The sequence below is a fragment of the Bufo bufo genome, chromosome 4 (assembly GCF_905171765.1).
Source record: "Bufo bufo chromosome 4, aBufBuf1.1, whole genome shotgun sequence".
In the NCBI taxonomy this organism is placed as follows: domain Eukaryota; kingdom Metazoa; phylum Chordata; class Amphibia; order Anura; family Bufonidae; genus Bufo; species Bufo bufo.
Window position 1 is genome coordinate 84,050,586 of NC_053392.1, and position 22,012 is coordinate 84,072,597.

At 49.3% G+C, this 22,012-nt stretch overlaps 1 protein-coding gene across 1 annotated transcript; it reads right to left on the reverse strand.

Annotated features, from left to right (window-relative positions):
- Positions 1 to 2,966: 2,966 nt before the first annotated feature.
- Positions 2,967 to 21,094, reverse strand: LOC120999001 (CD2-associated protein-like). The gene is made up of 6 exons (XM_040429877.1): positions 21,001 to 21,094; positions 17,834 to 17,984; positions 14,016 to 14,158; positions 4,839 to 4,960; positions 4,445 to 4,534; positions 2,967 to 3,209 (listed from the first exon to the last, which is right to left on the reverse strand). Exons 1-6 carry the CDS (start codon positions 21,092 to 21,094, stop codon positions 2,967 to 2,969), a joined length of 843 nt encoding a protein of 280 aa, XP_040285811.1.
- Positions 21,095 to 22,012: the final 918 nt, after the last annotated feature.

Below are 22,012 nucleotides of genomic sequence, written 5' to 3' on the forward strand. Positions count from 1 at the left end.
TTTACGCATTTGGATTCCGTGAGGGGTATGGTGAGTTCATGTGAGATTTTATTTTTTGACACAAGTTAGTGGAATATGAGACTTTGTAAGAAAAAAAAAAAAAAAATTCCGCTAACTTGGGCCAAAAAAATGTCTGGAGCCTTACGGGGGGGTGATCAATGACAGGGGGGGTGATCAATGACAGGGGGGGTGATCAATGACAGGGGGGGTGATCAGAGAGTCTATATGGGGTGATCACCACAGTCATTGATCACGCCCGTGTAAGGCTTCATTCAGACGTCCGGATGCGTTTTGCGGATCCGATCCATCTATCAGTGCATCCGTAAAAATCATGCGGACGTCTGAATGGAGCTTTACAGGGGGGTAATCAATGACAGGGGGGTGATCAGGGAGTCTATATGGGGTGATCACCACAGTCATTGATCATGCCCCTGTAAGGCTTCATTCAGACGTCCGGATGCAGTTTGCGGATCCGATCCATCTATCAGTGGATCCGTAAAAATCATGCGGACGTCTGAATGGAGCTTTACAGGGGGGTAATCAATGACAGGGGGGGTAATCAATGACAGGGGGGTGATCAGGGAGTCTATATGGGGTGATCACCACAGTCATTGATCACGCCCCTGTAAGGCTTCATTCAGACGTCCGGATGCGTTTTGCGGATCCGATCCATCTATCAGTGGATCCGTAAAAATCATGCGGACGTCTGAATGGAGCTTTACAGGGGGGTAATCAATGACAGGGGGGGTAATCAATGACAGGGGGGTGATCAGGGAGTCTATATGGGGTGATCACCACAGTCATTGATCACGCCTCTGTAATGCTTCATTCAGACGTCCGGATGCGTTTTGCGGATCCGATCCATCTATCAGTGCATCCGTAAAAATCATGCGGACATCTGAATGGAGCTTTACAGGGGGGTGATCAGGGAGTCTATAGGGGGTGATCACCACAGTCATTGATCATGCCCCTGTAAGGCTTCATTCAGACGTCCGGATGCGTTTTGCGGATCCGATCCATCTATCAGTGCATCCGTAAAAATCATGCGGACATCTGAATGGAGCTTTACAGGGGGGTGATCAGGGAGTCTATATGGGGTGATCACCACAGTCATTGATCACGCCCCTGTAAGGCTTCATTCAGACGTCCGGATGCGTTTTGCGGATCCGATCCATCTATCAGTGGATCCGTAAAAATCATGCGGACGTCTGAATGGAGCTTTACAGGGGGTTGATCAATGACAGGGGGGTAATCAATGACAGGGGGGTGATCAGGGAGTCTATATGGGGTGATCACCACAGTCATTGATCACGCCCCTGTAAGGCTTCATTCAGACGTCCGGATGCGTTTTGCGGATCCGATCCATCTATCAGTGGATCCGTAAAAATCATGCGGACGTCTGAATGGAGCTTTACAGGGGGGTGATCAATGACAGGGGGGAAATCAATGACAGGGGGGTGATCAGGGAGTCTATATGGGGTGATCAGGGGCTAATAAGGGGTTAATAAGTGACGGGGGGGGGGGTGTAGTGTAGTGTAGTGGTGCTTGGTGCTACTTTACTGAGCTACCTGTGTCCTCTGGTGGTCGATCCAAACAAAGGGGACCACCAGAGGACCAGGTAGCAGGTATATTAGACGCTGTTATCAAAACAGCGTCTAATATACCTGTTAGGGGTTAAAAAAAACACATCTCCAGCCTGCCAGCGAACGATCGCCGCTGGCAGGCTGGAGATCAACTCTCTTACCTTCCGTTCCTGTGAGCGCGCGTTCACAGGAAATCTCGCGTCTCGCGAGAGGACGCGTATATGCGTCCAGGCGGAATGAATCAACCACCTCCAGGACGCGTCTGTGCGTACAGCGGTCCGGAGGTGGTTAAGGGATCTCGTTTTTAAAATGGGGTCATTTATAAGGGTTTTCTATTATTTTGCAGCTCGACGCCATTACATGTGTGCAATGGGACCTGAACCATTTTCAGTTTATTATCTGAAAGCCACTGGGTGCTCCTTCATGTTTGGGCCCTGCCGTGTGTCAAGACATAAGATTAGGGCCACAATGGGGGTATTTCTGAAGACAGGAGAAACGGGGTGATACATTTTGGGGTGTACTTCTTCATTTTCATGTGCTTCGTAAAAAAAAAAAAAAAAAAAGTCTTTAAATTGACACTTTTGTGTAAAAAATTAAAATTTAATTTCTTTTCACCTTAGCATTAATTTCTTTAAAAGCCTAGGGGGGTAAAAAAAAAACTCAATACACCCTTAGATGAATACGTTAAGGGGTCTAGTTTTCAAAATGGGGGCACTTTTGGGGGGGGGGGAATCTATTATTCGGACACTTATAAGCCTCTGTAAACTTGGCTTGTTGCAGGAAAAAATATGTACTTCAAAAAAACTTTAATTTATGTTAAAATGGTAAGTGTCTCCTAAATAAAATAGTAAGTTTTTTGGAAGTGCAGCCAAAATAAAGTAAAAATTTGGAAATCTATTTCTGATAAAAAATATTGAATAGTATTTATGCATGTATGAGAAATATTGCAGTTGAAAAATTTTCGTTTTTTAATAAAGATACGCATATTTTATCGGTAAAATTTTACCACCTACGTAAAGTACAATATGTGACGAGAAAACCATGTCAGAATTACTTTGATGTGTGAAACCTTTACGAAGTTATTCTCTGCTAAAGTGACACATGTCAGATTTCCAATATCTGGCTTGGTCTTTAAGGCCCAAACAGGCTTGGTCACTTGGTTAATGAGGCACAAAGCAGAGTTCGGCTTAGTGCTTTCATACAGTAATTTAGGAGAATAAACAGACACGGCAGTACATTTTACAGGAGGACAGAACCGATATTCTTAAAGTTTTTAGAGGAATCGGGTTCAGGTAGAGCAATCGAAACCGATTTCTTAACCCTAATTATAATACCAGAATAAAAGAAGGAAAAAACCCCAAAAAAACTTAACAGATCTTCCCCCTACATCATACAGTGCAATATAACACCCAGCCCCGGGTACCTATGTTCTTTCCTGAGCGCGTCCACTATAGTTAGCAGCTCGCTGATCTGGGCTCTTAATTCCTCCACCTCGTTCTTCCTTCCATCCACAAGATCAAGTTTTGGTTTGAAGTCCGCAGCGACAGGGCTCAAGGAGACGAGGTTGGGTTTGCACACAATTGACAAGGGTGAGAATATAGGTGCTGTGGCTGCGGTCACTAATGGCTGAAATAAAAATAAAATAAAAGGTAAGTTAGAAGATAAAAAGTAAAAAGTCCAGCTCACTAGATATCCACCGTGCAAGGCCAGCTCTATATAATGAACCTTCAAAGAAAATCTTCCAGCACGTACTAGGTATAAAAGATTGCTTCGTCTTTATTCCATGCCACTCGCAACAATGAAGGTGCAGTGAACAAAACCTCCCGATACCTCCCATCAGATCGACATGTTTCCAACCATAAGGTTCTTACTCATGATCTGACAACTAACCGAATTCTGGAGATCCACCCCAATCACGAACCTGATTGGGGTGGATCTCGATAAAGGTGTTCCAACTCAGTTATCAGATCATGAGTAAGAACCTTATGGTTCGAAACATGTCGATCTGATGGGAGGTGCCATGGAATAAATTGTTGCGAGTGGCATGGAATAAAGACGAAGCAATCTTTTATACCTAGTACGTGCTGGAAGTTTTTCTTTGAAGGTAAACTAGAAGATATCTGGTTTTCTGCTCTCCATGGACCTTACACCTATTTATCACGTACTGATCAGATGTGCAGGACCTGACCCTGGGACCTCCACCGATATCTAGAACCAACAAGCCAATGTACTTTGCATTGTCTAAGAGCTGCCATAATGAGGGGGGGGGGGGGGGGCGCAGCGAGAACGCTTGCCAGTCGTGACAATGCTGCATAGAGCAAAAGATGGCAGGGGTGACATGATTCACACAACAGCCACTCCAAGGAGCCCCAAGGGCTGGTTCACACGAGCATGTCTAGTGCGGGAATCACGCTTCGTGTGTGAGCGCGATTCTCCATTCTGGACACTGCTCGTCTCGCAGGAGTGCACGGCATTAGACTGATTGACGTTACGGCTACAGAATCATACTGACATAAACCCTCAACCTCATACTGTGGAGGAGATCGCTGCATGTAAAACGAGCAGCCGACTATCGGGAAGGAACGCTTCCTCCCCGACAATCTGCTGTGCGCTCCCTGCACTTTTACCTACGGTAGTGCAAGCAGGACCACCTCTGCTGGATTGCAGGGTGGTCGTAACCATGGAAACGAGCAGTGTATAATGCGATGGAAAAATGAATCCAGCCAACAAGGGAAGCAATATGGAGAATCACAATACATTAGTAAGTGCCTTGTATTAACTTTCTCTACATGATAAATGCCACTTGCTGAGGAGAGACAGCCCCTTTAATGCATATAACAGGGAACCCCATTGTCGGATACCTTCTTTACTTCTGGCGTCAATGGTTTGGCACTTTCCTCCTCTTGCTCATGATGTACCTTTTGGTTCTCCGTCAAGTCTTTATTTTGTGGCTATAAGCAAAAAAAAAACAATTTGATAATAGTCAGTCTGGCGTCATCAGGCAATGAAGGCAACCTCATCACAGACCTCACTGCCACACTGCAGGGGCCCACCCCTTTAAACGCTAGGTACTAATGCTAGGAAAGCAAGGCCTTTACCACTACGGTCTAGGAATCCCTGTAGTTGGTGTCATCACACCAGTGTGCACCGCGCCCAAGGATAAAATGACACCATTCCCATCAAACTAGATTATCTGCACACAATACCCCCCCTCCCCCACCATAGAAAGTGGCTGCAGCCATTCGCTGTACTTACAGAATGCAACCCATTGAAACGCCCCGGGGGTCTCTTGCCGGGCATCTTTGGTCTGCTGGCAGTGGGGTGGGTGAGGTTTTCTGAGGTAGGGAGAACATCGTCAAAACTGACTTCGGAAGGACCTGCAGAACAGAAAGAGCGCGGCCATTAGCAAGCACCACATTTTCTACAGTCACATCCAGAGCTCTTTTCTAAAAATAAAATAAAAACTTTCCGGTTGCTATTTGAAACTGACAACGGTTTGGCCCCACCCTGCTGTCAGTCATGTGATCAAAAAGGTTGGCAGCATCTGAGCTCGCCGCCATGCACTGTTCTGCGGCTACAGAAATTTCCGAATTCGGCTCCAGGCGTAAAGACAGAGAGACGGAAGCGAGGAACTGAAAACCAGCACGAGGTGAACTTACACCCGTCGGGTCACCTGAAAACAAAATCGCTTATGACCCGAAATAAAATGTTAGAAGAAAACAGGGCAAACAAATAACCCACCTAAACTGAGGCCCCATGGGCCATAGACACAATGGTCAGGAGAGGACCTCATTGAGTTGTATAGACGTGCTCTGTGACCTGTGCAGAGGTGTGATATCACCTGCTGTAAATGCTGGATCCTTTGTTATCTGTACACAGAGGTGATATCTGTCACTGTAATCCTTGATAACTGCAGTAAAGTGATCTGTACAGGGCAGCACGTGGTGACGACTGCTGAACTATGTTTTTTTTAGTTTAAATACAGATATTTTTGATTTTCCATGTCAATACCGTCACCAAAAATTCATTAAAAATGTTTAACATAAAAACATTATTTAAACAATAGGACATTTTCTGTTGACACATCTTTAAAGGATTGAAAAAAGGAGATTTTTGTGAAACTCACCTGTAAAATCTTTTTCTCGTAATTTCCATTGGGGGACACAGACCATGGGTATAGCTTAGATATATTACTAGGAGGGACACTATGCAAAAAAAGAAGCTCCTCCTCCTCGGGCTATACCCCCAGGCACCTCCAGGAGAACTTCAGTCGTTGCAAAAGCAGTAGGAGAAGGAGAACGGAAACAAAACACTATGGAAACCATCACACAGCACACCATAAGGCGTAAACCAAAAAAGGGGCGGGAGCTGTGTCCCCCAATGGAAATTACGAGAAAAAGTTTTTACAGGTGAGTTTCACAAAAATCTCCTTTTCTCGTTCATTCCATTGGGGGACACAGACCATGGGACGTCCCAAAGCAGTCCATGGGGTGGGAAAAAAGAACAAATCCAACACCGCCAGGAATAAACGTCCAGTAGTCAAACCGGAACCACAGCCTGCAATACCCTGCGCCCAAGAACAGCATCAGCCGAGGACAGAGAGTGTAACTGATAAAACTTTGTGAAAGTATGTAAGGACGACCAAGTGGCCGCCTTACACAACTGGGAAACGGATGCGCGATTGCGTCTAGCCCAGGAAGCTCCCACTGCCCTTGTGGAGTGAGAGGTAATCCGCGACGGCGGAACATGGCCACGAGCGCGATATGCCGCAGCAATAGCGGAACGGAACCACCGCGCCACGGTGACCTTGGAAGCCGCCAGGCCCTTACGGGACCCTTCAGGAATAACAAAGAGAGAGTCTGAACGCCGGAAGGAAGCGGTAGCCCCCAGGTACACCTTCAGGGCCCTGACGACGTCCAGGGAGTGGAGAGTGCATTCCTTGGGGTTCGCCGGAGAAGGACAAAAAGAGGGCAGGACAAGATCCTCGTTAAGGTGGAAGGGAGAAACCACCTTGGGCAAAAAAGAAGGCACCGGTCTGAGCACTACCTTATCCTGGTGAAAGACCAGAAAAGGTTCCCGGCAGGAAAGTGCGGCCAGCTCCGAAACTCGCCTGATGGAGGTTATGGCCACCATAAAAACTACCTTCCAGGTGAGTAAAACCAGAGAGACCTCCCTCAGAGGTTCAAAAGGCGCCGCCTGAAGGGCGCGCAGAACCAAGTTGAGATCCCAGGGGGGCAAGGGAGGCACATACGGGGGAACAGAATGCGCCACCCCCTGCAGAAAGGTTTTTACAGGTCTCAAAAAAGCAATGGACCTCTGAAAAAAGATAGCCAAAGCAGAAACATGACCCTTCAAAGAACTGAGCGACAGACCCATGTCGAGGCCGGACTGGAGAAAGGACAGCACCACTGGGACAGAGAAACGTGGGGGCGAGTAGCCCGATTTCTCACAAAAAACCAGGAAGGCCTTCCAGGTGCGATAATAGATTCGTGAAGAAGCCGGCTTCCGAGCCCTGATCATGGTTCTCACCACCGCATCAGAGAAGCCTCTCTTCCTCAGGATGGCGGTCTCAACAGCCACGCCGTTAAACGCAGCTGCCGTGAATTCTGGTGGAAGAGCGGCCCCTGAGACAAGAGATCCTCTCTGTCGGGCAGAGGCCACGGAACGCCCGCCAACATACGAGCGACGCTGGAGAACCAGGCGCGGCGAGGCCAATCCGGAGCGACGAGAATGGTTGGTATCCCCTCCGCCTCGATCTTGCGCAGCACCTTCGGCAACAGAGGAATCGGAGGGAAGACGTAAAGGAGGCTGAACCGCTGCCATGGAAATACCAGCGCGTCCACCCCGCCCGCCCGTGGGTCTCGAGCGCGGGCAAGATACACCGGCACCTTGTGGTTGAGCCGGGAAGCCATCAAATCTACGTCCGGACGGCCCCATCGGTGGCAGATGTCCTCGAACACCTCCGGATGGAGAGACCACTCTCCCGGATCCACCTTGGTGCGACTCAGAAAATCCGCCGTCCAATTGTCGACTCCCGGGATGTACACTGCCGACAATACTGGAACATGAGACTCCGCCCATAAGAGGATCCTCGCTACTTCCCGCATTACTGCCCGACTGCGAGTCCCGCCCTGATGGTTGACATAAGCCACAGCCGTGGCATTGTCCGACTGAACCCGCACCGGGCGAGTCGCAAGGAGAGGAGTCCAATGGGAGAGGGAGTGGAAAATCGCCCTCAATTCCAAAACGTTTATCGGGAGACTGGATTCCTCCGTCGACCAGACACCCTGAACTGTGAGGTTCCGGAGAACACCTCCCCAAACGATGAGGCTGGCGTCGGTGGTGACTATCGTCCAGGAGAACGGAAGGAAGGACTTTCCTGATGATAGGTTCAGGGGAGACTGCCACCAAGGGAGAGACGCTCGAACTTGCCGGGACAGACGAACAGGAGTGTCTAGACCCCGAGGGTTCTTGTTCCAGAGGGCAAGGATCATCTGTTGTAGCGGACGAGTGTGAAATTGGGCGTACGGAATCGCCTCGAAAGAGGAGACCATAAGGCCCAGCACCCGCATGCACTCCCGAATGGTGGGACGTGGAGAGCATAGAAGGAGCACCACTGCCAGACGAATCTGGGAAGCCTTGGAATCTGGAAGAAACACCCGAGAAATCGAGGTGTCCAAGATCATCCCCAGGAACGAGAGTCTCTGGGAGGGGTGCAGAGAGGACTTGGGGAGATTGATCAGCCATCCGAACCGTTCCAGGGATTGGACCGTGATTCGGACGCTGTCCTCGGCCTGTGGAAGAGACGGAGCTTTTATCAAGATGTCGTCTAGGTATGGTAACAAAGAGATGCCCCTGGTGCGAAGAAGCGCCATGAGAGGCGCCAGAATCTTCGTAAAAACTCGAGGGGCGGTTGCCAACCCAAAAGGTAGGGCGACGAACTGGTAATGACGCCCCCCTATGGCAAAGCGCAGAAAGCGATGGTGGGACTCTGCAATAGGGACGTGCAAGGAGGCGTCTTGAATGTCCACAGACGCGAGAAATTCTCCTGGAAGCAGAGAATCAATAACGGAGCGAAGGGACTCCATGCGAAACTTCCGCAGCCGTAGAAACTTGTTGAGAAGTTTTAGATCCAAGATTGGACGCACTGACCCCTCTTTCTTTGGAACAACGAACAGGTTTGAGTAAAAACCTGTCCCTTGCTCTTCTGGGGGAACGGGGGAAATGACACCACGGTCCAGAAGAGAGGAGACCGCAAAAAAGAGGTCCGAGGCCCTGGCTGGATCCCCCGGAACGCGAGAAGGGAAAAAACGTTCCGGCGGGCTGGACGCGAACTCCAACTTGTAGCCGGACGTCACCACTTCCAGAGCCCAGGCGTCCTGAACGTGAGCCCTCCAGACCTGTTGAAAGGAGAGCAGACGGCCCCCCACCACGAGGGATGGGGGCACTCCTTCATGCGGAGGGTTGCTTGGGAGCAGGAGGACGGGCTGACTGCGCCCGAGGCCGCCAAGAGGGCTGGGGCTTGAAGAAAGGCTTCTTGCGGGAGTCCTGGGATCCCCCTGCTGATGAGGACGACGGCGTCCTGGCAGTGGAAAAGCGACGAAAGGACTGGCCCCGGAAACCTGAAGGCCGAGACCGAAAGGGACGCTTGGTCCTGGGCTGGGGTAGATGAGTGCTCTTGCCCCCTGTTGCGGCAGAAATGAATTCATCTAGTTGAGCCCCAAAGAGCCTGGACCCTTCAAAGGGAAGGTTAGCGAGGGAACGCTTGGATGAGGCATCAGCATCCCACACCTTCAGCCAGACCTCCCTGCGCTGAATGACAGAGAGGGCTGAAATACGGGCAAAGAGGGAGCCGATGTCCATTGAAGCCTCACAGAGATATTTAGACGCTTGAGACATCTGGATGATAAAATCCAGAGTATCTGCAGAGGCGTCCTGCTCTGACAGATCCTGGTGGTGATGCTGCAACCACGTTGTAAGGGCTCTGGCGACCCAAGCCGACGCAAAGGCCGGTCGCAGGGAAGCGCCCGCCAGCGAGAAGATGGACTTGGAAAGTGAATCCAAACGTCTGTCCACCGCATCCTGCAGAGAGGAACCGTCTAGGACGGGAAGGGCCGTGTTCTTGGCTAACCTGGCCACCGGAGGATCTACCTTAGGGGAAGAAGTCCACTTTTCCACTGTGTCAGCTGGAAAAGGATAAAGCGTATCCATACGCTTGGTGGCCGAAAATTTTTGATTAGGTCGATCCCAAGCAATACTTATCTGCACAGCATGCTCCCTCGATGTCCAGACCAGCAGGGATTCACCTCTTCAGATGTCTGACTCCAATAAAGGAGAGCAGTGCTCTGGTGGAGGGTAGGCAGCAGGTGTCCCAGCAGCTGGTGGGATGCCAGAGCTAACATGTCGAGCCTGGATCCACTTTTCTTCTGTGGGGGAATGGGAGGTAGCCAGGAACCTTCAGAAGACTGTGGCAGACCCTCCACAGGGGCCAGGAAAGCGCAATGCTGACCTGCGTCCCCATCTGAAACCAGAAAAAAAATAACAAACAGGAGAAGAATAAATGTCAACCTCCTTGAACGGACACTAAGCAAAGACTGAAGTTCTCCTGGAGGTGCCTGGGGGTATAGCCCGAGGAGGAGGAGCTTCTTTTTTTGCATAGTGTCCCTCCTAGTAATATCTCTAAGCTATACCCATGGTCTGTGTCCCCCAATGGAATGAACGATGGAAAGTATTCTCCTCCCCCCAAAGAAGCAGCACCCTGGAGTCCGTCTGGTACTGTGACGTATAAGCCGAGTCCCATTTACTTGATGGGGAATGAGCCACAGGACATAGCCCATATATAATAGTTATAATTCCACACAACCCCTTTAATGCACCCATTTGGTAAAATACGTGGCAGTGCGTCTGAAAATGCGGTGCAGCGAAAAATGCATAAGCGGCAGCATCTTATCATGCAAAGTGAGCGTGTTCCTCCAGAGCAAGCGTGAGTGGCAGTCCGCTACACATTACCTTAATACAGCAATGTCCACCTGCAGCGGTAAAATTAGTGGGGCTCATAAAAGGGAAATGTAATAGATAGCCGTGGAGAAAGAGGGGAAGGAATAAAGGGAGGAGCGCTGAGCCACATTCAGATACATGGCACAGTCGCAACGTGCAACAAATCTGCTGTGTGTGAATATTCCCTTAGCTCACAGCCCTGCGATGTTCTTCTGGAGATGCAGAGCTCCAAGCATCATCTCTGATCACAGAGCGCAGACCACCCTACCGTCCTGGCGGAGTTCAAGATTGTGGATCCTGCACAATGGAAACACTCGCTGACAACGACACGTATAAAAGATATGTAAAAGAGGAACCCCGCGTGCCGTACAAAACCCGTGCGCCCGCTATTCATCACCCTGTTGTTTTCTGTTCCAATGTTTGGCATTTCTTAAAGGCTATGTGCACCTTTGGAAGCAATTTTTGTTTACGATTGCATTTTACTCGTTTTTGTCTAAAAAGAATACTTTCAATTGGCTTTTTTTTTTTTTTTTTTAAAGATATTGAGCCACTTTTACAAAGCGTTAACTCTTTTTCTAACTGTGTGATTTGTACTTATCCTCATCTCTAAAACACTAAAAAGGTCAAACACTATTGAAGCCACATTCTTATGAGTAAGAGAAGGACTGAGCTATGAGTGTTTATAAGGTCAGAGAGCAGAGATAAGGAGTCCGTCTGCTCCCCAGGTGACGGAAAAGAGAGGAAATCGAGACTGCTACTACAGCATCAGCTTTGCACAGAAAAAAGGCCGAATTGAAAAATGCAGGTTCGTGGCTCGTTTTCTCATAGACAGCCCCAAGCTCCTTGTAGAGGCAGTTAAAATGGTTTGTCTCATCTCAGGCATTGGTGGCATATCGTTAGAATATGGGCCACTTGCCCATTAATGTCACATAAATGCGGGTCCCACTTCTGGGACCCACTCCTGTCTCAAGAAGGCCCCCCACCCTCTCAGTGAAGGAGAGCACACCGCTAAAGCGCAGGCACTCGTCATTCACTTTTATGGGAGTTCCGAATATAGATAGTGAAGAAGATCACACCGTGCAAGTGCAGCCACCTCTCCATTCATTGGATTGGGACTTGTGCAGTGTGCTCTCCTTCACTTTAGGGGGCCCCTTCTGGAGAGAAGGGTGGGTGCCACCTCTGGGACCTGCACCTTGCAATATGTCACCTTTAAAAAATACCAATCCTACTACTTGCAGCCAACACTAGAGGGAGCTTATGGCATACTGTGTTATTATGGGGGTCATGCAGTAGCTCACAAGTTCCCTCTAGTGGTGGCTGTAGGCAGCAGGAAGTTTAACATTTACCTGTCTCTACATGGGGATTTGGAGTTCTGCATTACACAAACAGCATTGATTCCATAAAGAGAAGCACAAGAGCCTGACGTGGTTCAGACTTGTAAGTAGACTTGCGTTGATGTTCACTTTCACAATACCAGCAGGAGCAGGATCTTGATACCAGAAATTTATCTAAGCAAACTGAGGACTCTGGTGAGAGAACATGATCTTACCAAAATGGAGAAGGGTAGGGGAAGTTCCAGATACGAAAGAAGGGATACAGGAGAGGAAACAAAATCTGGAAAGAAAAGTCAAGGAGAGGAATGTCTAGAACAAAGATTGTGAAATAAAAATTACTTTAGCAAAGCAGAAAAAAAAAAAAAAAAAACACTTGAAGAAAACAACCAAAGAGTGCAGCCATGCTGAGATAAGCAGAACGCAGGCAGATGGAGAGCTGCCCCCTGCCCCCCACCCTGGAGCCATGATGTCACCAATAAAGACTGGACGCTGACGTGGGCTGCACCTTAAGGGACACTAAACATGAACTACCTCACCACTTTATCCCATCATCTCCTCCTTTCTTCTCGTCCTATTTTCTCATATATCTATAGTAAAAGTAGAGAAATCTATAAAGATATCTGTGTCCCCCAGGAGGTGATCTGTGTCCCTCCTGCTGCTCACTGTCCCGAGTCTGGCTGAACAGGAGCCTCCTCTCTATCTTCGTTGCAGCAAGAGATTAGCTTCCAATATCACGGGACAATCTTTACGACCATCATTCTTCATCATATCCACAGTCAGTGAAAACTCAACGGATTACCTTTGAGCTCACAGGCGGCACAGTCCCCGGCTTCCTGCAGGTTCAGCGTCTGTAAGCAGAGCTGATGATGCTGCAAACTGGTATTTGTTAACGGACAGCGCGGTTGAGTTTTCTAGACCGGCCTCTATCTTCCGTAGAAAACAGAAATTGCAGTCTGACTTAATGGTTTCTCCTGACTAATTAAAGGGGTTGTCTCACTTCAGCATATGACCTTTATCATGTAGAGAAAGTTAATACAAGGCACTTACTAATGTATTGTGATTGTCCATATTGCCTCCTTTGCTGGCTTCATTCGATTTTCCATCATGTTATACACTTCTCGTTTCCATGGTTATGACCACCCTGCAATCCAGCAGTGGCGGTCGTGCTTGCAGACTATAGGAAAAGGCCCTGGCCTACGTGCACTTCCCATGGTCCCAGCCACCAGAGAAGCCGGTGCCTTTAATACACTGCTAGTCTCCAGGGGTTACGGCCAGACACGAGATGGGAGCTGCTGCGCATGCAAGGCCAGCCACCACTGTTGGACTGCAAGGTGGTCGTAACCCCTGGATACAAGCAATGTGTAATGTGATGGAAAAATGAATCCAGCCAGCAAAGGAGGCAATATGGACAATCCCAATACATTAGTAAGTGCCTTCTATTAACTTTCTCTACATGACAAGTGCCATTTTCTGAAGTGAATACCAATTTAAGGCACTCTACCTGGATGTGCTAAAGGTCTAACTGTTGAAAAAGGACTGCTAGGACCCCCAAAAGTCTCAGAATAATGAACCTACCCCTTCCACTGAGATAGAAAAAGAAACTTTTGATGAAAGTCAATAGGATAACAAAATACACACTTGAATGGGACTTAGGGGTGGAAGGGTTTGGACGCGATATCACAGGCCAAGCGCCGCTGCCCCTTTAAAACCGCTGGTCTGCATAGGTCCAGGGAGCTGGGACCCCACATATTAGGTATTGATAATGTATGTACGCGGCACTAATATTGGCCCTGCCCTTGCTTAGAGGTAAAACACCTAAATGCATGTCAAAAACCTCAGCAAGAAGAGCCAGTGATGAAGTGCACGCTCCCGGTCACATGTAGCATGCAAACTGAATGGAAAAAAAAATAAAAAAATGTGGGGAGTAAAGCGGCAAGTTTCATGGAGAGAATGAGCAAGGTTTGGGTCCTCTCTCCACACATCAGACAGGGGGACAGCAGTGATGATGAACATCCACTCCGCACACAGAGGTCATGCACTAGGAGACAGACTTCCTCCAGGTCTCCACATATAGACAGTCGCCATACCTCCATCTACTTACCGTGTTCTCTTGGGCTTTTCACTGCACTCGGCTCAACCTCCACAGATTTCGGTCGACTCGGAATATGTTCCAGATCCATTTTCGTTTTGCTGAACGGTTCTGGCTCAGACTTTGGCCGGCTGAGAGAAGAGTCCCCATTAATCCTAAGAAGAAATGAGTGCAAGGCTATTTATCTGCAGTACAGTCAATGCAATATGTTCATCTGTAATGCCTATTACAATCCTCTAGGTGGAGCTGTCAGATAATAACAGAAGAACTTCTCATAGCACTGTGAACATAATATATGGACTAAGCCCTCACCCTAATTATAAAATCTGACATTCATAGCCAATATATTTTGATCAAAACACATCTGTGCCTACCTACCAGCGCCAAGGTGGTCTCAGTCAGGCAGGTCCTACACTAAACCTACTGTACCTATGCCACATGGGCATCCACACTGATGAAAGCAGACCCTGCACATTGTTGTGCATTTTCATAAGTGTACAATGTATCTGATAATACTATATTCAATATGGATGAGCAATGCCTGTAACAGCATGTGATCTGCATGAACCTGAAAAAAACCAAGATGGGTTCATGGCAAGTTCAATGTGTTAAAAGTGAATATATAGAGAACATTATACTTTTAATTATTGTTTAGAGACATGGATTTATCTATAGGGAGTGTACTGGTTTCTCTAAACACGTCTGTCTGAGGAACAATGGGTGTTTCATGGCTGAGCCATGATCTGATAAGAAGAGATGTCCATAAAACACATCTGATGTGGAAAAGATATATATATATATATATATATATATATATACACACACACACACACACACACCATATTTTCCGGCGTATAAGACGACTTTCTAACACTAAAAATTATTTTCAAAAGTCGGGGGTAGTCTTATACGCCGGGTATACTCAGATCCAATGGTATATTCTAACCCCCAGGCGTTCCCATGGGGACGGGGACGCTTGCCTGGGGGTTAGAATACACAGGGCCCCGCCACTCAGAGGAGTATACATTTATTAACTGTAATCTGTAACTTTAAATGAGCGCTCATCTCTTTACTAGGGTACCTTACTCTCAGCTCCGCTAACAGGCAGTGCGGGCGGCGCTCACTCACTGACTGACGTTACGTGCCTGCTTCTCCCATTAGGCGGCGCAGGCGCGTGACGTCAGTGAGTGAGCGCCGCCCGCACTGCCTGTTAGCGGAGCTGAGAGTAAGGTACTCTAGTAAACAGATGAGCGCTCATTTAAAGTTAAAGTTAGAGTTAATAAATGTATACTCCTCTGAGCGTCGGGGAGAGGGGTCTGTGGATGGCACTGTCATGGCGGGGTGGGGGGATCTGTGGATGGCACTGTTATGGGAGGGAGGGAGATCTGTGGATGGCACTGTCATGGGGGGATCTGTGGATGACACTGTTATGGGGAGGGGGATCTGTGGATGGCACTGTCATGGGGGGGGGGATCTGTGGATGGCACTGTCATGGGGGGGGGGGGGATCTGTGGATGGCACTGTCATGGGGGGGGGATCTGTGGATGGCACTGTCATGGGGGGGGTATCTGTGGATGGCACTGTTTAGGGGGGATCTGTGGATGGCACTGTCATGGGGTGGATCTGTGGATGACACATATAGCATAAGATGCTATATAGCGTCATCCATAGATCCCCCCCATAGCAGTGTCATCCATTGATCCCCCTCCCCATAGCAGTGTCATCCACTGATCCCCCTCCCCATATCAGTGCCATCCACAGATCCCAGTCAGTTCCCTGGACTGGAGAAGATCGTCTTGAAGACAGGGAGGGCTGGGCATTCAGGGGTAGTCTTATACGGCAAGTATAGCCCAAACCCTATATTTTAAATGGAAAAGTTGGGGGTCGTCTTATACGCCGGAATATACGGTATATATATTCCTGTGTGCATTTATTTAGCATTTGAACTTAATGATTCATATATAATGTGCAATATTGATATATTAAAACTAGTGTTGAGCGAACTTCTGTTTTAAGTTTGGCGTCTAAAGTTCGGCTTCCGGTTAGCGGAGAATCCAGATATGGATTCCGAATTCCGTTTGTGGTCCGTGGTAGCGGAATCAATAATGGCCGCCCGCGATTATTGATTCCGCTACCACGGACGACAACGGAATTCGGAATCCATATCTGGATTCTCCGCTAACCGGAAGCCGAACTTTAGACGCCAAACTTAAAACAGAAGTTCGCTCAACACTAATTATAACCAATATATTATAACCTGAAGGTGCCACTCCTTCAAAACAAAAACAAAAACAAAAAAACACTTGATTTTTTTTAGTTTTGAAGGAGTGGCACCTTCAGGTGTGAATGCGCTTCTATTTTGGGAGTAGCATCTTGGAGGATGTGGTCCGCATTTGAGTTCTGTTCCGCGGACCCGCAAAAAGATAGAGTGAGTCCTATTTCTCATCCGTGTCATTGGGGACACAGGCTTGACCATAGGTATAGCTGCTGCCACTAGGAGGCGGACACTAAGCACAAAGGTGTGAGCTCCTCTTTCAGCTATACTCTTCCTACAGGGACTAAGCTAAAACAGTTTTTAGCTTAGTGTCAGTATGGGGCAGACCTCCCTGCTTTGCAGATTTTTCATTTTTGATTTTCCTTCTAGCGGGGTTACAGGCAGTCCTAGCTGCCTGCACTCCACCCAGGAGACGGGAGACCAGGGGGTCCCCAAGCCCGTGCTCAAAGCCTCTGCATCCCGCCAGCTTTTGGGTCACCGCGGCCGCCCCACGATAAGTCCCCTCTGTTTCCGGTGTATCAGTCCTCTCCAAGGGGCCGCACACCAAAGGTAGTGATCTGGCTGGAACCAGGGGGCAGAACACGCCAGACGGGCGAGTATGCTTGGCCCCAATTCCTCTTCTTCCTACTCCCTCTCAGGTTACCTTATGTGAATGACCCCCACGAAGGGCTTGTCCCTGCCTTGCGTCATCTTCTGTTGGGGGGGGGGGGGGGGTGAAGGGAAGCCCTCAGTGCTTCTCTCCCTTATCGCGGCGTTCTGGGTCCTTTCGTCCACTGGGGCCGCTTGTAATTGAGGCCCCGACTTCTCTGCGGCATACTCCCAATCCGGCTCCCATCGGGTGCTTCACACCCGGCCGGCATACCCCTTTTTCCAGGGCTTCTAGCGGCAGCACCGCTATCCCAGAAGGGGGGAGGAGACCTCTTAGAGGAGTCAGGTGGCTCGGGCCAGCGCTTCCCCTCGTTAGCACTGGGGGCTGCCTCCAGTAGTGGGGGCGGGGCATGAAGTTCTCCCCGCTTCCCCCCTCCTTCATCTGGCATCCTGGCGCGAATTCTTGCCACTTTTTTCTGCGCTCCGCCCACCTTCTGCTTCAGGAGATCCTCTGCGGGACTCTGGCACAAGGCATCTCCGGACAAGCTGCAGTAAGGGACACAGGCCGGGTAAGCTCCGTCTCCCCTTCCTACAGGGTCCAACTACTCCCCTCATCCTCCTACCTGTCACTCACTATGTCCGAGCCCTGACCCTCGGCCCCAAAGCAGGTGGGTCACTTCTGTGCGACATTTTGCCTGTGCTTCTTGTCACTCAAAATTCTTATTGTGTCAGTTGGATCCCTCTGCTCCTCGTGCTCTGCTCCACCGCCAAGTGGCACTGACGCTGACCCCAGTCACCCATCCTGCCCAGCCCATGGTAGAACCGAAGTGGGTGCACTCCCTGGCTAGATGGTACAGGACATTTCTCATTCCAACAAGGCCATTGTGGAAATACTGGGGTGTTTGGCCACACAGCCATCTTCTGACAAGTCAGACCTCTCTGCTAATCCCCATCGCAACCGTCCTACAAACCGGGCCAGACCACCGTCTCCTCGAAGGGAGTCTGCTTCCCCAGTTTGCTCCATCTCTCTGCCACCTCCAGGGAGTCTCGCTCCGACGTGTCCTCAGTAGAAGAGGCGTGTTCTGAGGAAAGGTCGTCAGACACTGACTTTGTCTCACCTGAGGAGAGGAAGAGTCTTCTAAACTGTCCGCTATGGTAGACAAATCTCATTGCAGCGGTTATTGAAACCTTACAGGTTGAGGATCCTATGCCCTCATCTGCCGGCTCTAGTTTTCCCTTCAGGCGATCCGTTGCTCGCCAAAATCTTTCCCCAACCATCATGGAGTTTGATTCCTCCCTTTCCAAGGAGTGGAACTTCCCTGACAGGCGTTTTGCTTTAGGACTACATTTACACAAACGTATTTTGTTCTGTGTCTTTCCTTTTTTTTGCAGATTGGAATGATGGGTCTGCATCTATGTGTCCGCAAAAAATGCGGACGGCACACCGTGTGCTATCCGCATCTATATGTCCATTCCGTAGCAACGCAAAAAAATATATAAAAATAGAACCTGTGCAGCGTACTCAAGTTAGGGTAATAGTGTTCCTGGGTGTGTGTTGTAGTGCAATTGTGACCACTAACCTGAGACAGCTGACTCTCTGCAAGGCAGGTAATGATAAGTAATGTTCGTGACGCCAGTGCCAATTAAACGGTGGCACGCCGTTTGCTGATAGCAGGAATAACTGAGGAACCACGTGATGTTAAAACAGAACTCCAAACTTTAGTAGTCATCATACATGGACATAGATGGAAGCGCAGTTCCTTTGAAGACAGTTGGTTTCAATACATTTGATGCAGGCAATATATAGCAAGGTGACTTCAGAGTGTTAAACACAGGACTTGCAGTACAGGCGGCTTGCACTCTATTCCTGACTGATCCTGGAACTTAGAAACTCTTCTCCAAGGCCCGATGCCCTAGCTCTGGCTTATATCCTTTGTTTTATAATGATCAAGTACCTCCTCTGTTGTCTTTAGTACCTCTTGCTTTTCTGGACTTGCCTCTGTCTCTCTCAGTTTCCTCAGGCTGATTAACGGTGGGTGTTCCTGCTTCTGCATATATGAACTCAGGAGGGGAACCTTCTCCTTGGATCTGGAACCCGATTACAGGGACTGCAAATACCCTCTCCTGGTCTGCAGGCTCCAGGCCTGGACTTAACTCAGACATGGTCTAATCTCCAACCTCAGCTCCCACTTCAACTCTTCTTCAACTCTCCTCACTTCAACCTCCCTGTCTTTCCTGACTGGGCCTTATATAACTAGGGCTCCCTAGCTCCCTCTAGTGACTAAGAGCTGGAATGACACCCCTAGCAGGCCTGTACATGCACATTTTACAGTAACAGGGAAGTACATAGCATTACATTATACTTTATGAAGATGACTTATACCAACCTCCCCATAAATAAGGGGAAACGACAGCACACAAGTGACCCTTCTGTAGTGACGGGCATTACAGCTCCCGTACACTACACCTGTCCTATTCTTGTCATTTTGCGGACAAGGATAGGCATTGTTACAAAGGATCCACAAAAAAAAAAATATGGATGCCATACGGACGTCAGTCTGTTATTTTTTTTTTTTTTGCGGATCCGGTCGTGTGAATGTAGCCATACCAAAACGCTTAGATGTCTTATATCCCTTTCCATAGGATTTAACGAAAAAATTGGTCGTCCTCTCATATTGTTGACCCTCTGGTATCCCCCCTTGTTAAGCATACCACCTTACCTATGGCAGAAGGGGCTTCCTTTTCGGACCCCAGGGATAAAAAAATTGCAATGTTTTGCCAAATCTTCCTTTGAGGCAGTTGGCACTGCTCTGCGCTGGGTTAGGCTACTTTCACACCTGCGTTAGGTGCGGATCAGTCTGGTATCTGCACAGACGGATCCGCACCTATAAATGCAAACGATGGTATCAGTTCAGTACGGATCCGTCTGCATAACTTAGTCAAAATAAAGGTCTAAGTGTAAGTCAAACGGATCCGTCCTGACTTTACATTGAAAGTCAATGGGGGACGGATCAGTTTACAATTGCACCAATAGTGTGTCAATGCAAACTGATCCGTCCCCATTGACTTACATTGCAAGTCAGGACGGATCCGTTTGGCTCCGCACCGCCAGGACGGACACCAAAACGCTGCAAGCAGCCTCCAGAGGCGAATGGAGGCGGAACGGAGGCAAACTGATGCATCTGAACGGATCCGCATCCATCCGAATGCATTGGGGCTAACTGATCAGTTTGGGGCCGCTTGTGAGAGCCCTGAAACGGATCTCACAGGCGGACCCTGTAACGGCAAGTGTGAAAGTAGCCATAGCAAGACTATGCAGAGTGGGGCAAACAAGCTACGTCAAGGCCTCATCTCTGGGGACCCCTCAGAGGAACTTTCAATATATTGCATTGCAGCTTTCCCACGGCTAGTCTTCTTCTGTGCGGGCCTCTCTGACGCGGCCCAGGCTTATAGCCCGCTCTTTTAGGTGGGCTATTCACCGTACCCTTTGGCTATCTTGCTGGGCAGCAGATAATGCTTCAAAACGGGCCTTAACGTCCCTCTACTGGAAGCAGACTTTTCGGCAAGCGTTTGGATGTGATTATCTCTGAGCCCCATCTCATAGCTCCAAGCCCTATACCTCTTCTCATTAGTCAGTGCATGAGGCTCTGGGCCACAAGGTCTCTTCCTTCGAAGCAGTGCCTTATGCTCAGTTCCATAAAAAGGACTCTTCAGAGGCATATTCTGACCATTTTTGACTGTTCCCCAAACTCCCTGGATCGACTCATCCGTTCTCCCTGCCCCAACGCGCTGTTTGGTAGTGGTTGACGTCCCCGATGCGGACGCCAGGCCGCTCCTTCCTTCCCCTCAGCTGGATAGTTTTGGCGACGGACGCCAATCTCCGTGGCTGAAGAGGGGGGGGGGGGGGAACGAGTTCTGAACAATCTCTCTGTTCAGGTCCCTGCGAGGAATGCTCCAGATCAATATTCTGGAATTGCAGGCGATTAGTCTCTCTCGGGTTCATTGAAAGGACCGTCTCCAGGTGGTGTCCAGTTTGGTTTCAGTCCGACCAACTCCACACCAGTCTCATACCTAAACCACCAGGACGGCACCGCGAGCCCCGCAGCCATGTCGGTAAGCAGTGCTCATCCTCACCTGGGCAGAGAGCCATGTCCCTGCTCTGTCGGCAGTTCACATCCCCAAGCATCGACAACTGGATCGCCAACTTTCTCAGCCGGGAGAGACTCATACCCGGCGAAAGGGCTCTGCATCCCCAGGCCTTTCTCGCGATCTGCGAACCGTGGGGTCGGCTGGTTGTGGATCTCATGGCTTCACGCTTCAACCGCAAGGGAGAGAACTTTGTCGCGAGATCCAAGAATCCTCTGGCTCGAGCGTCGGATGGCCCAGGTGATCCCGTGGAGTCCATTCAGGTTTCCTTACGTGTTCCCTCCCTCTTCCGCTCATTCACGTCTTTTCTGGAAAATCAGGTCCGAAGGTCTGCCCGTCATTCTCGTGGCCCCGGACTGGCCAGAAAGAGTATGGCATGCATCCCTAGTCTCCCTCCTCATCAACGAACCCTGGCGTCTTCCCCTTCGGGAGGACCTCTTGTCGCAGGGGACCGATCTTCCACCCAAAATCTAAGGGTCTTTACACTTAACGGCAATGGCTGTTGAAGCTGCCGTACTAGGGGTTTGGGGTTTTTCGGATGCTGTAGTCCAGACCATGATTCGTGCCAAGAAGCCGCCATCCTCCTGGATCTATCACAGGACCTGGAAATCCTATTTTAGTTGGTTCGAACGCCCACCAGCGGTCTCCTATTCTGTCCTCGTTGCCGCGACTCTTGTCTGTCGGGCATGGACTTGGGGCTGGCTCTCAGTTCCCTCAAAAGGGCAAGTTTCAGCCCTTTCCCATTCTTTATCAGCAGAACTTGTCTTCGCTTTCTGCGGTTCGGACCTTTCTGCAGGGGGTAGCGCGACGCTGTGCCCCCTTACGTTCTCCGTTGAATTCCTTGGGACCTTAATCTAGTGCTCAGTGCTCTTCCAGTCCTCACAGTTTGAGCCTTTGCCAGCAGGTGTCCCCTGTGCTTCCTATCCTACAAGGTGGCCTTTTTGGTGGCAATCACTTCCATCCATAGGTGCTGTCTTTCCTGTCGGTTGCCCTTCCTAAT

Excerpts from the sequence above, each read along its gene's own strand:
- LOC120999001 (XM_040429877.1), bottom strand. The coding sequence starts at position 21,094 with ATGAGTCTCTCCCGGCTGAGAAAGTTGGCGATCCAGTTGTCGATGCTT. Across the intron at positions 4,961-14,015 it reads GAAAAGCCCAAGAGAACACG|GTCCTTCCGAAGTCAGTTTT; the intron begins GTAAGTAGATGG and ends TCTGTTCTGCAG. Across the intron at positions 3,210-4,444 it reads TGACGCCAGAAGTAAAGAAG|CCATTAGTGACCGCAGCCAC; the intron begins GTATCCGACAAT and ends TTTTTATTTCAG.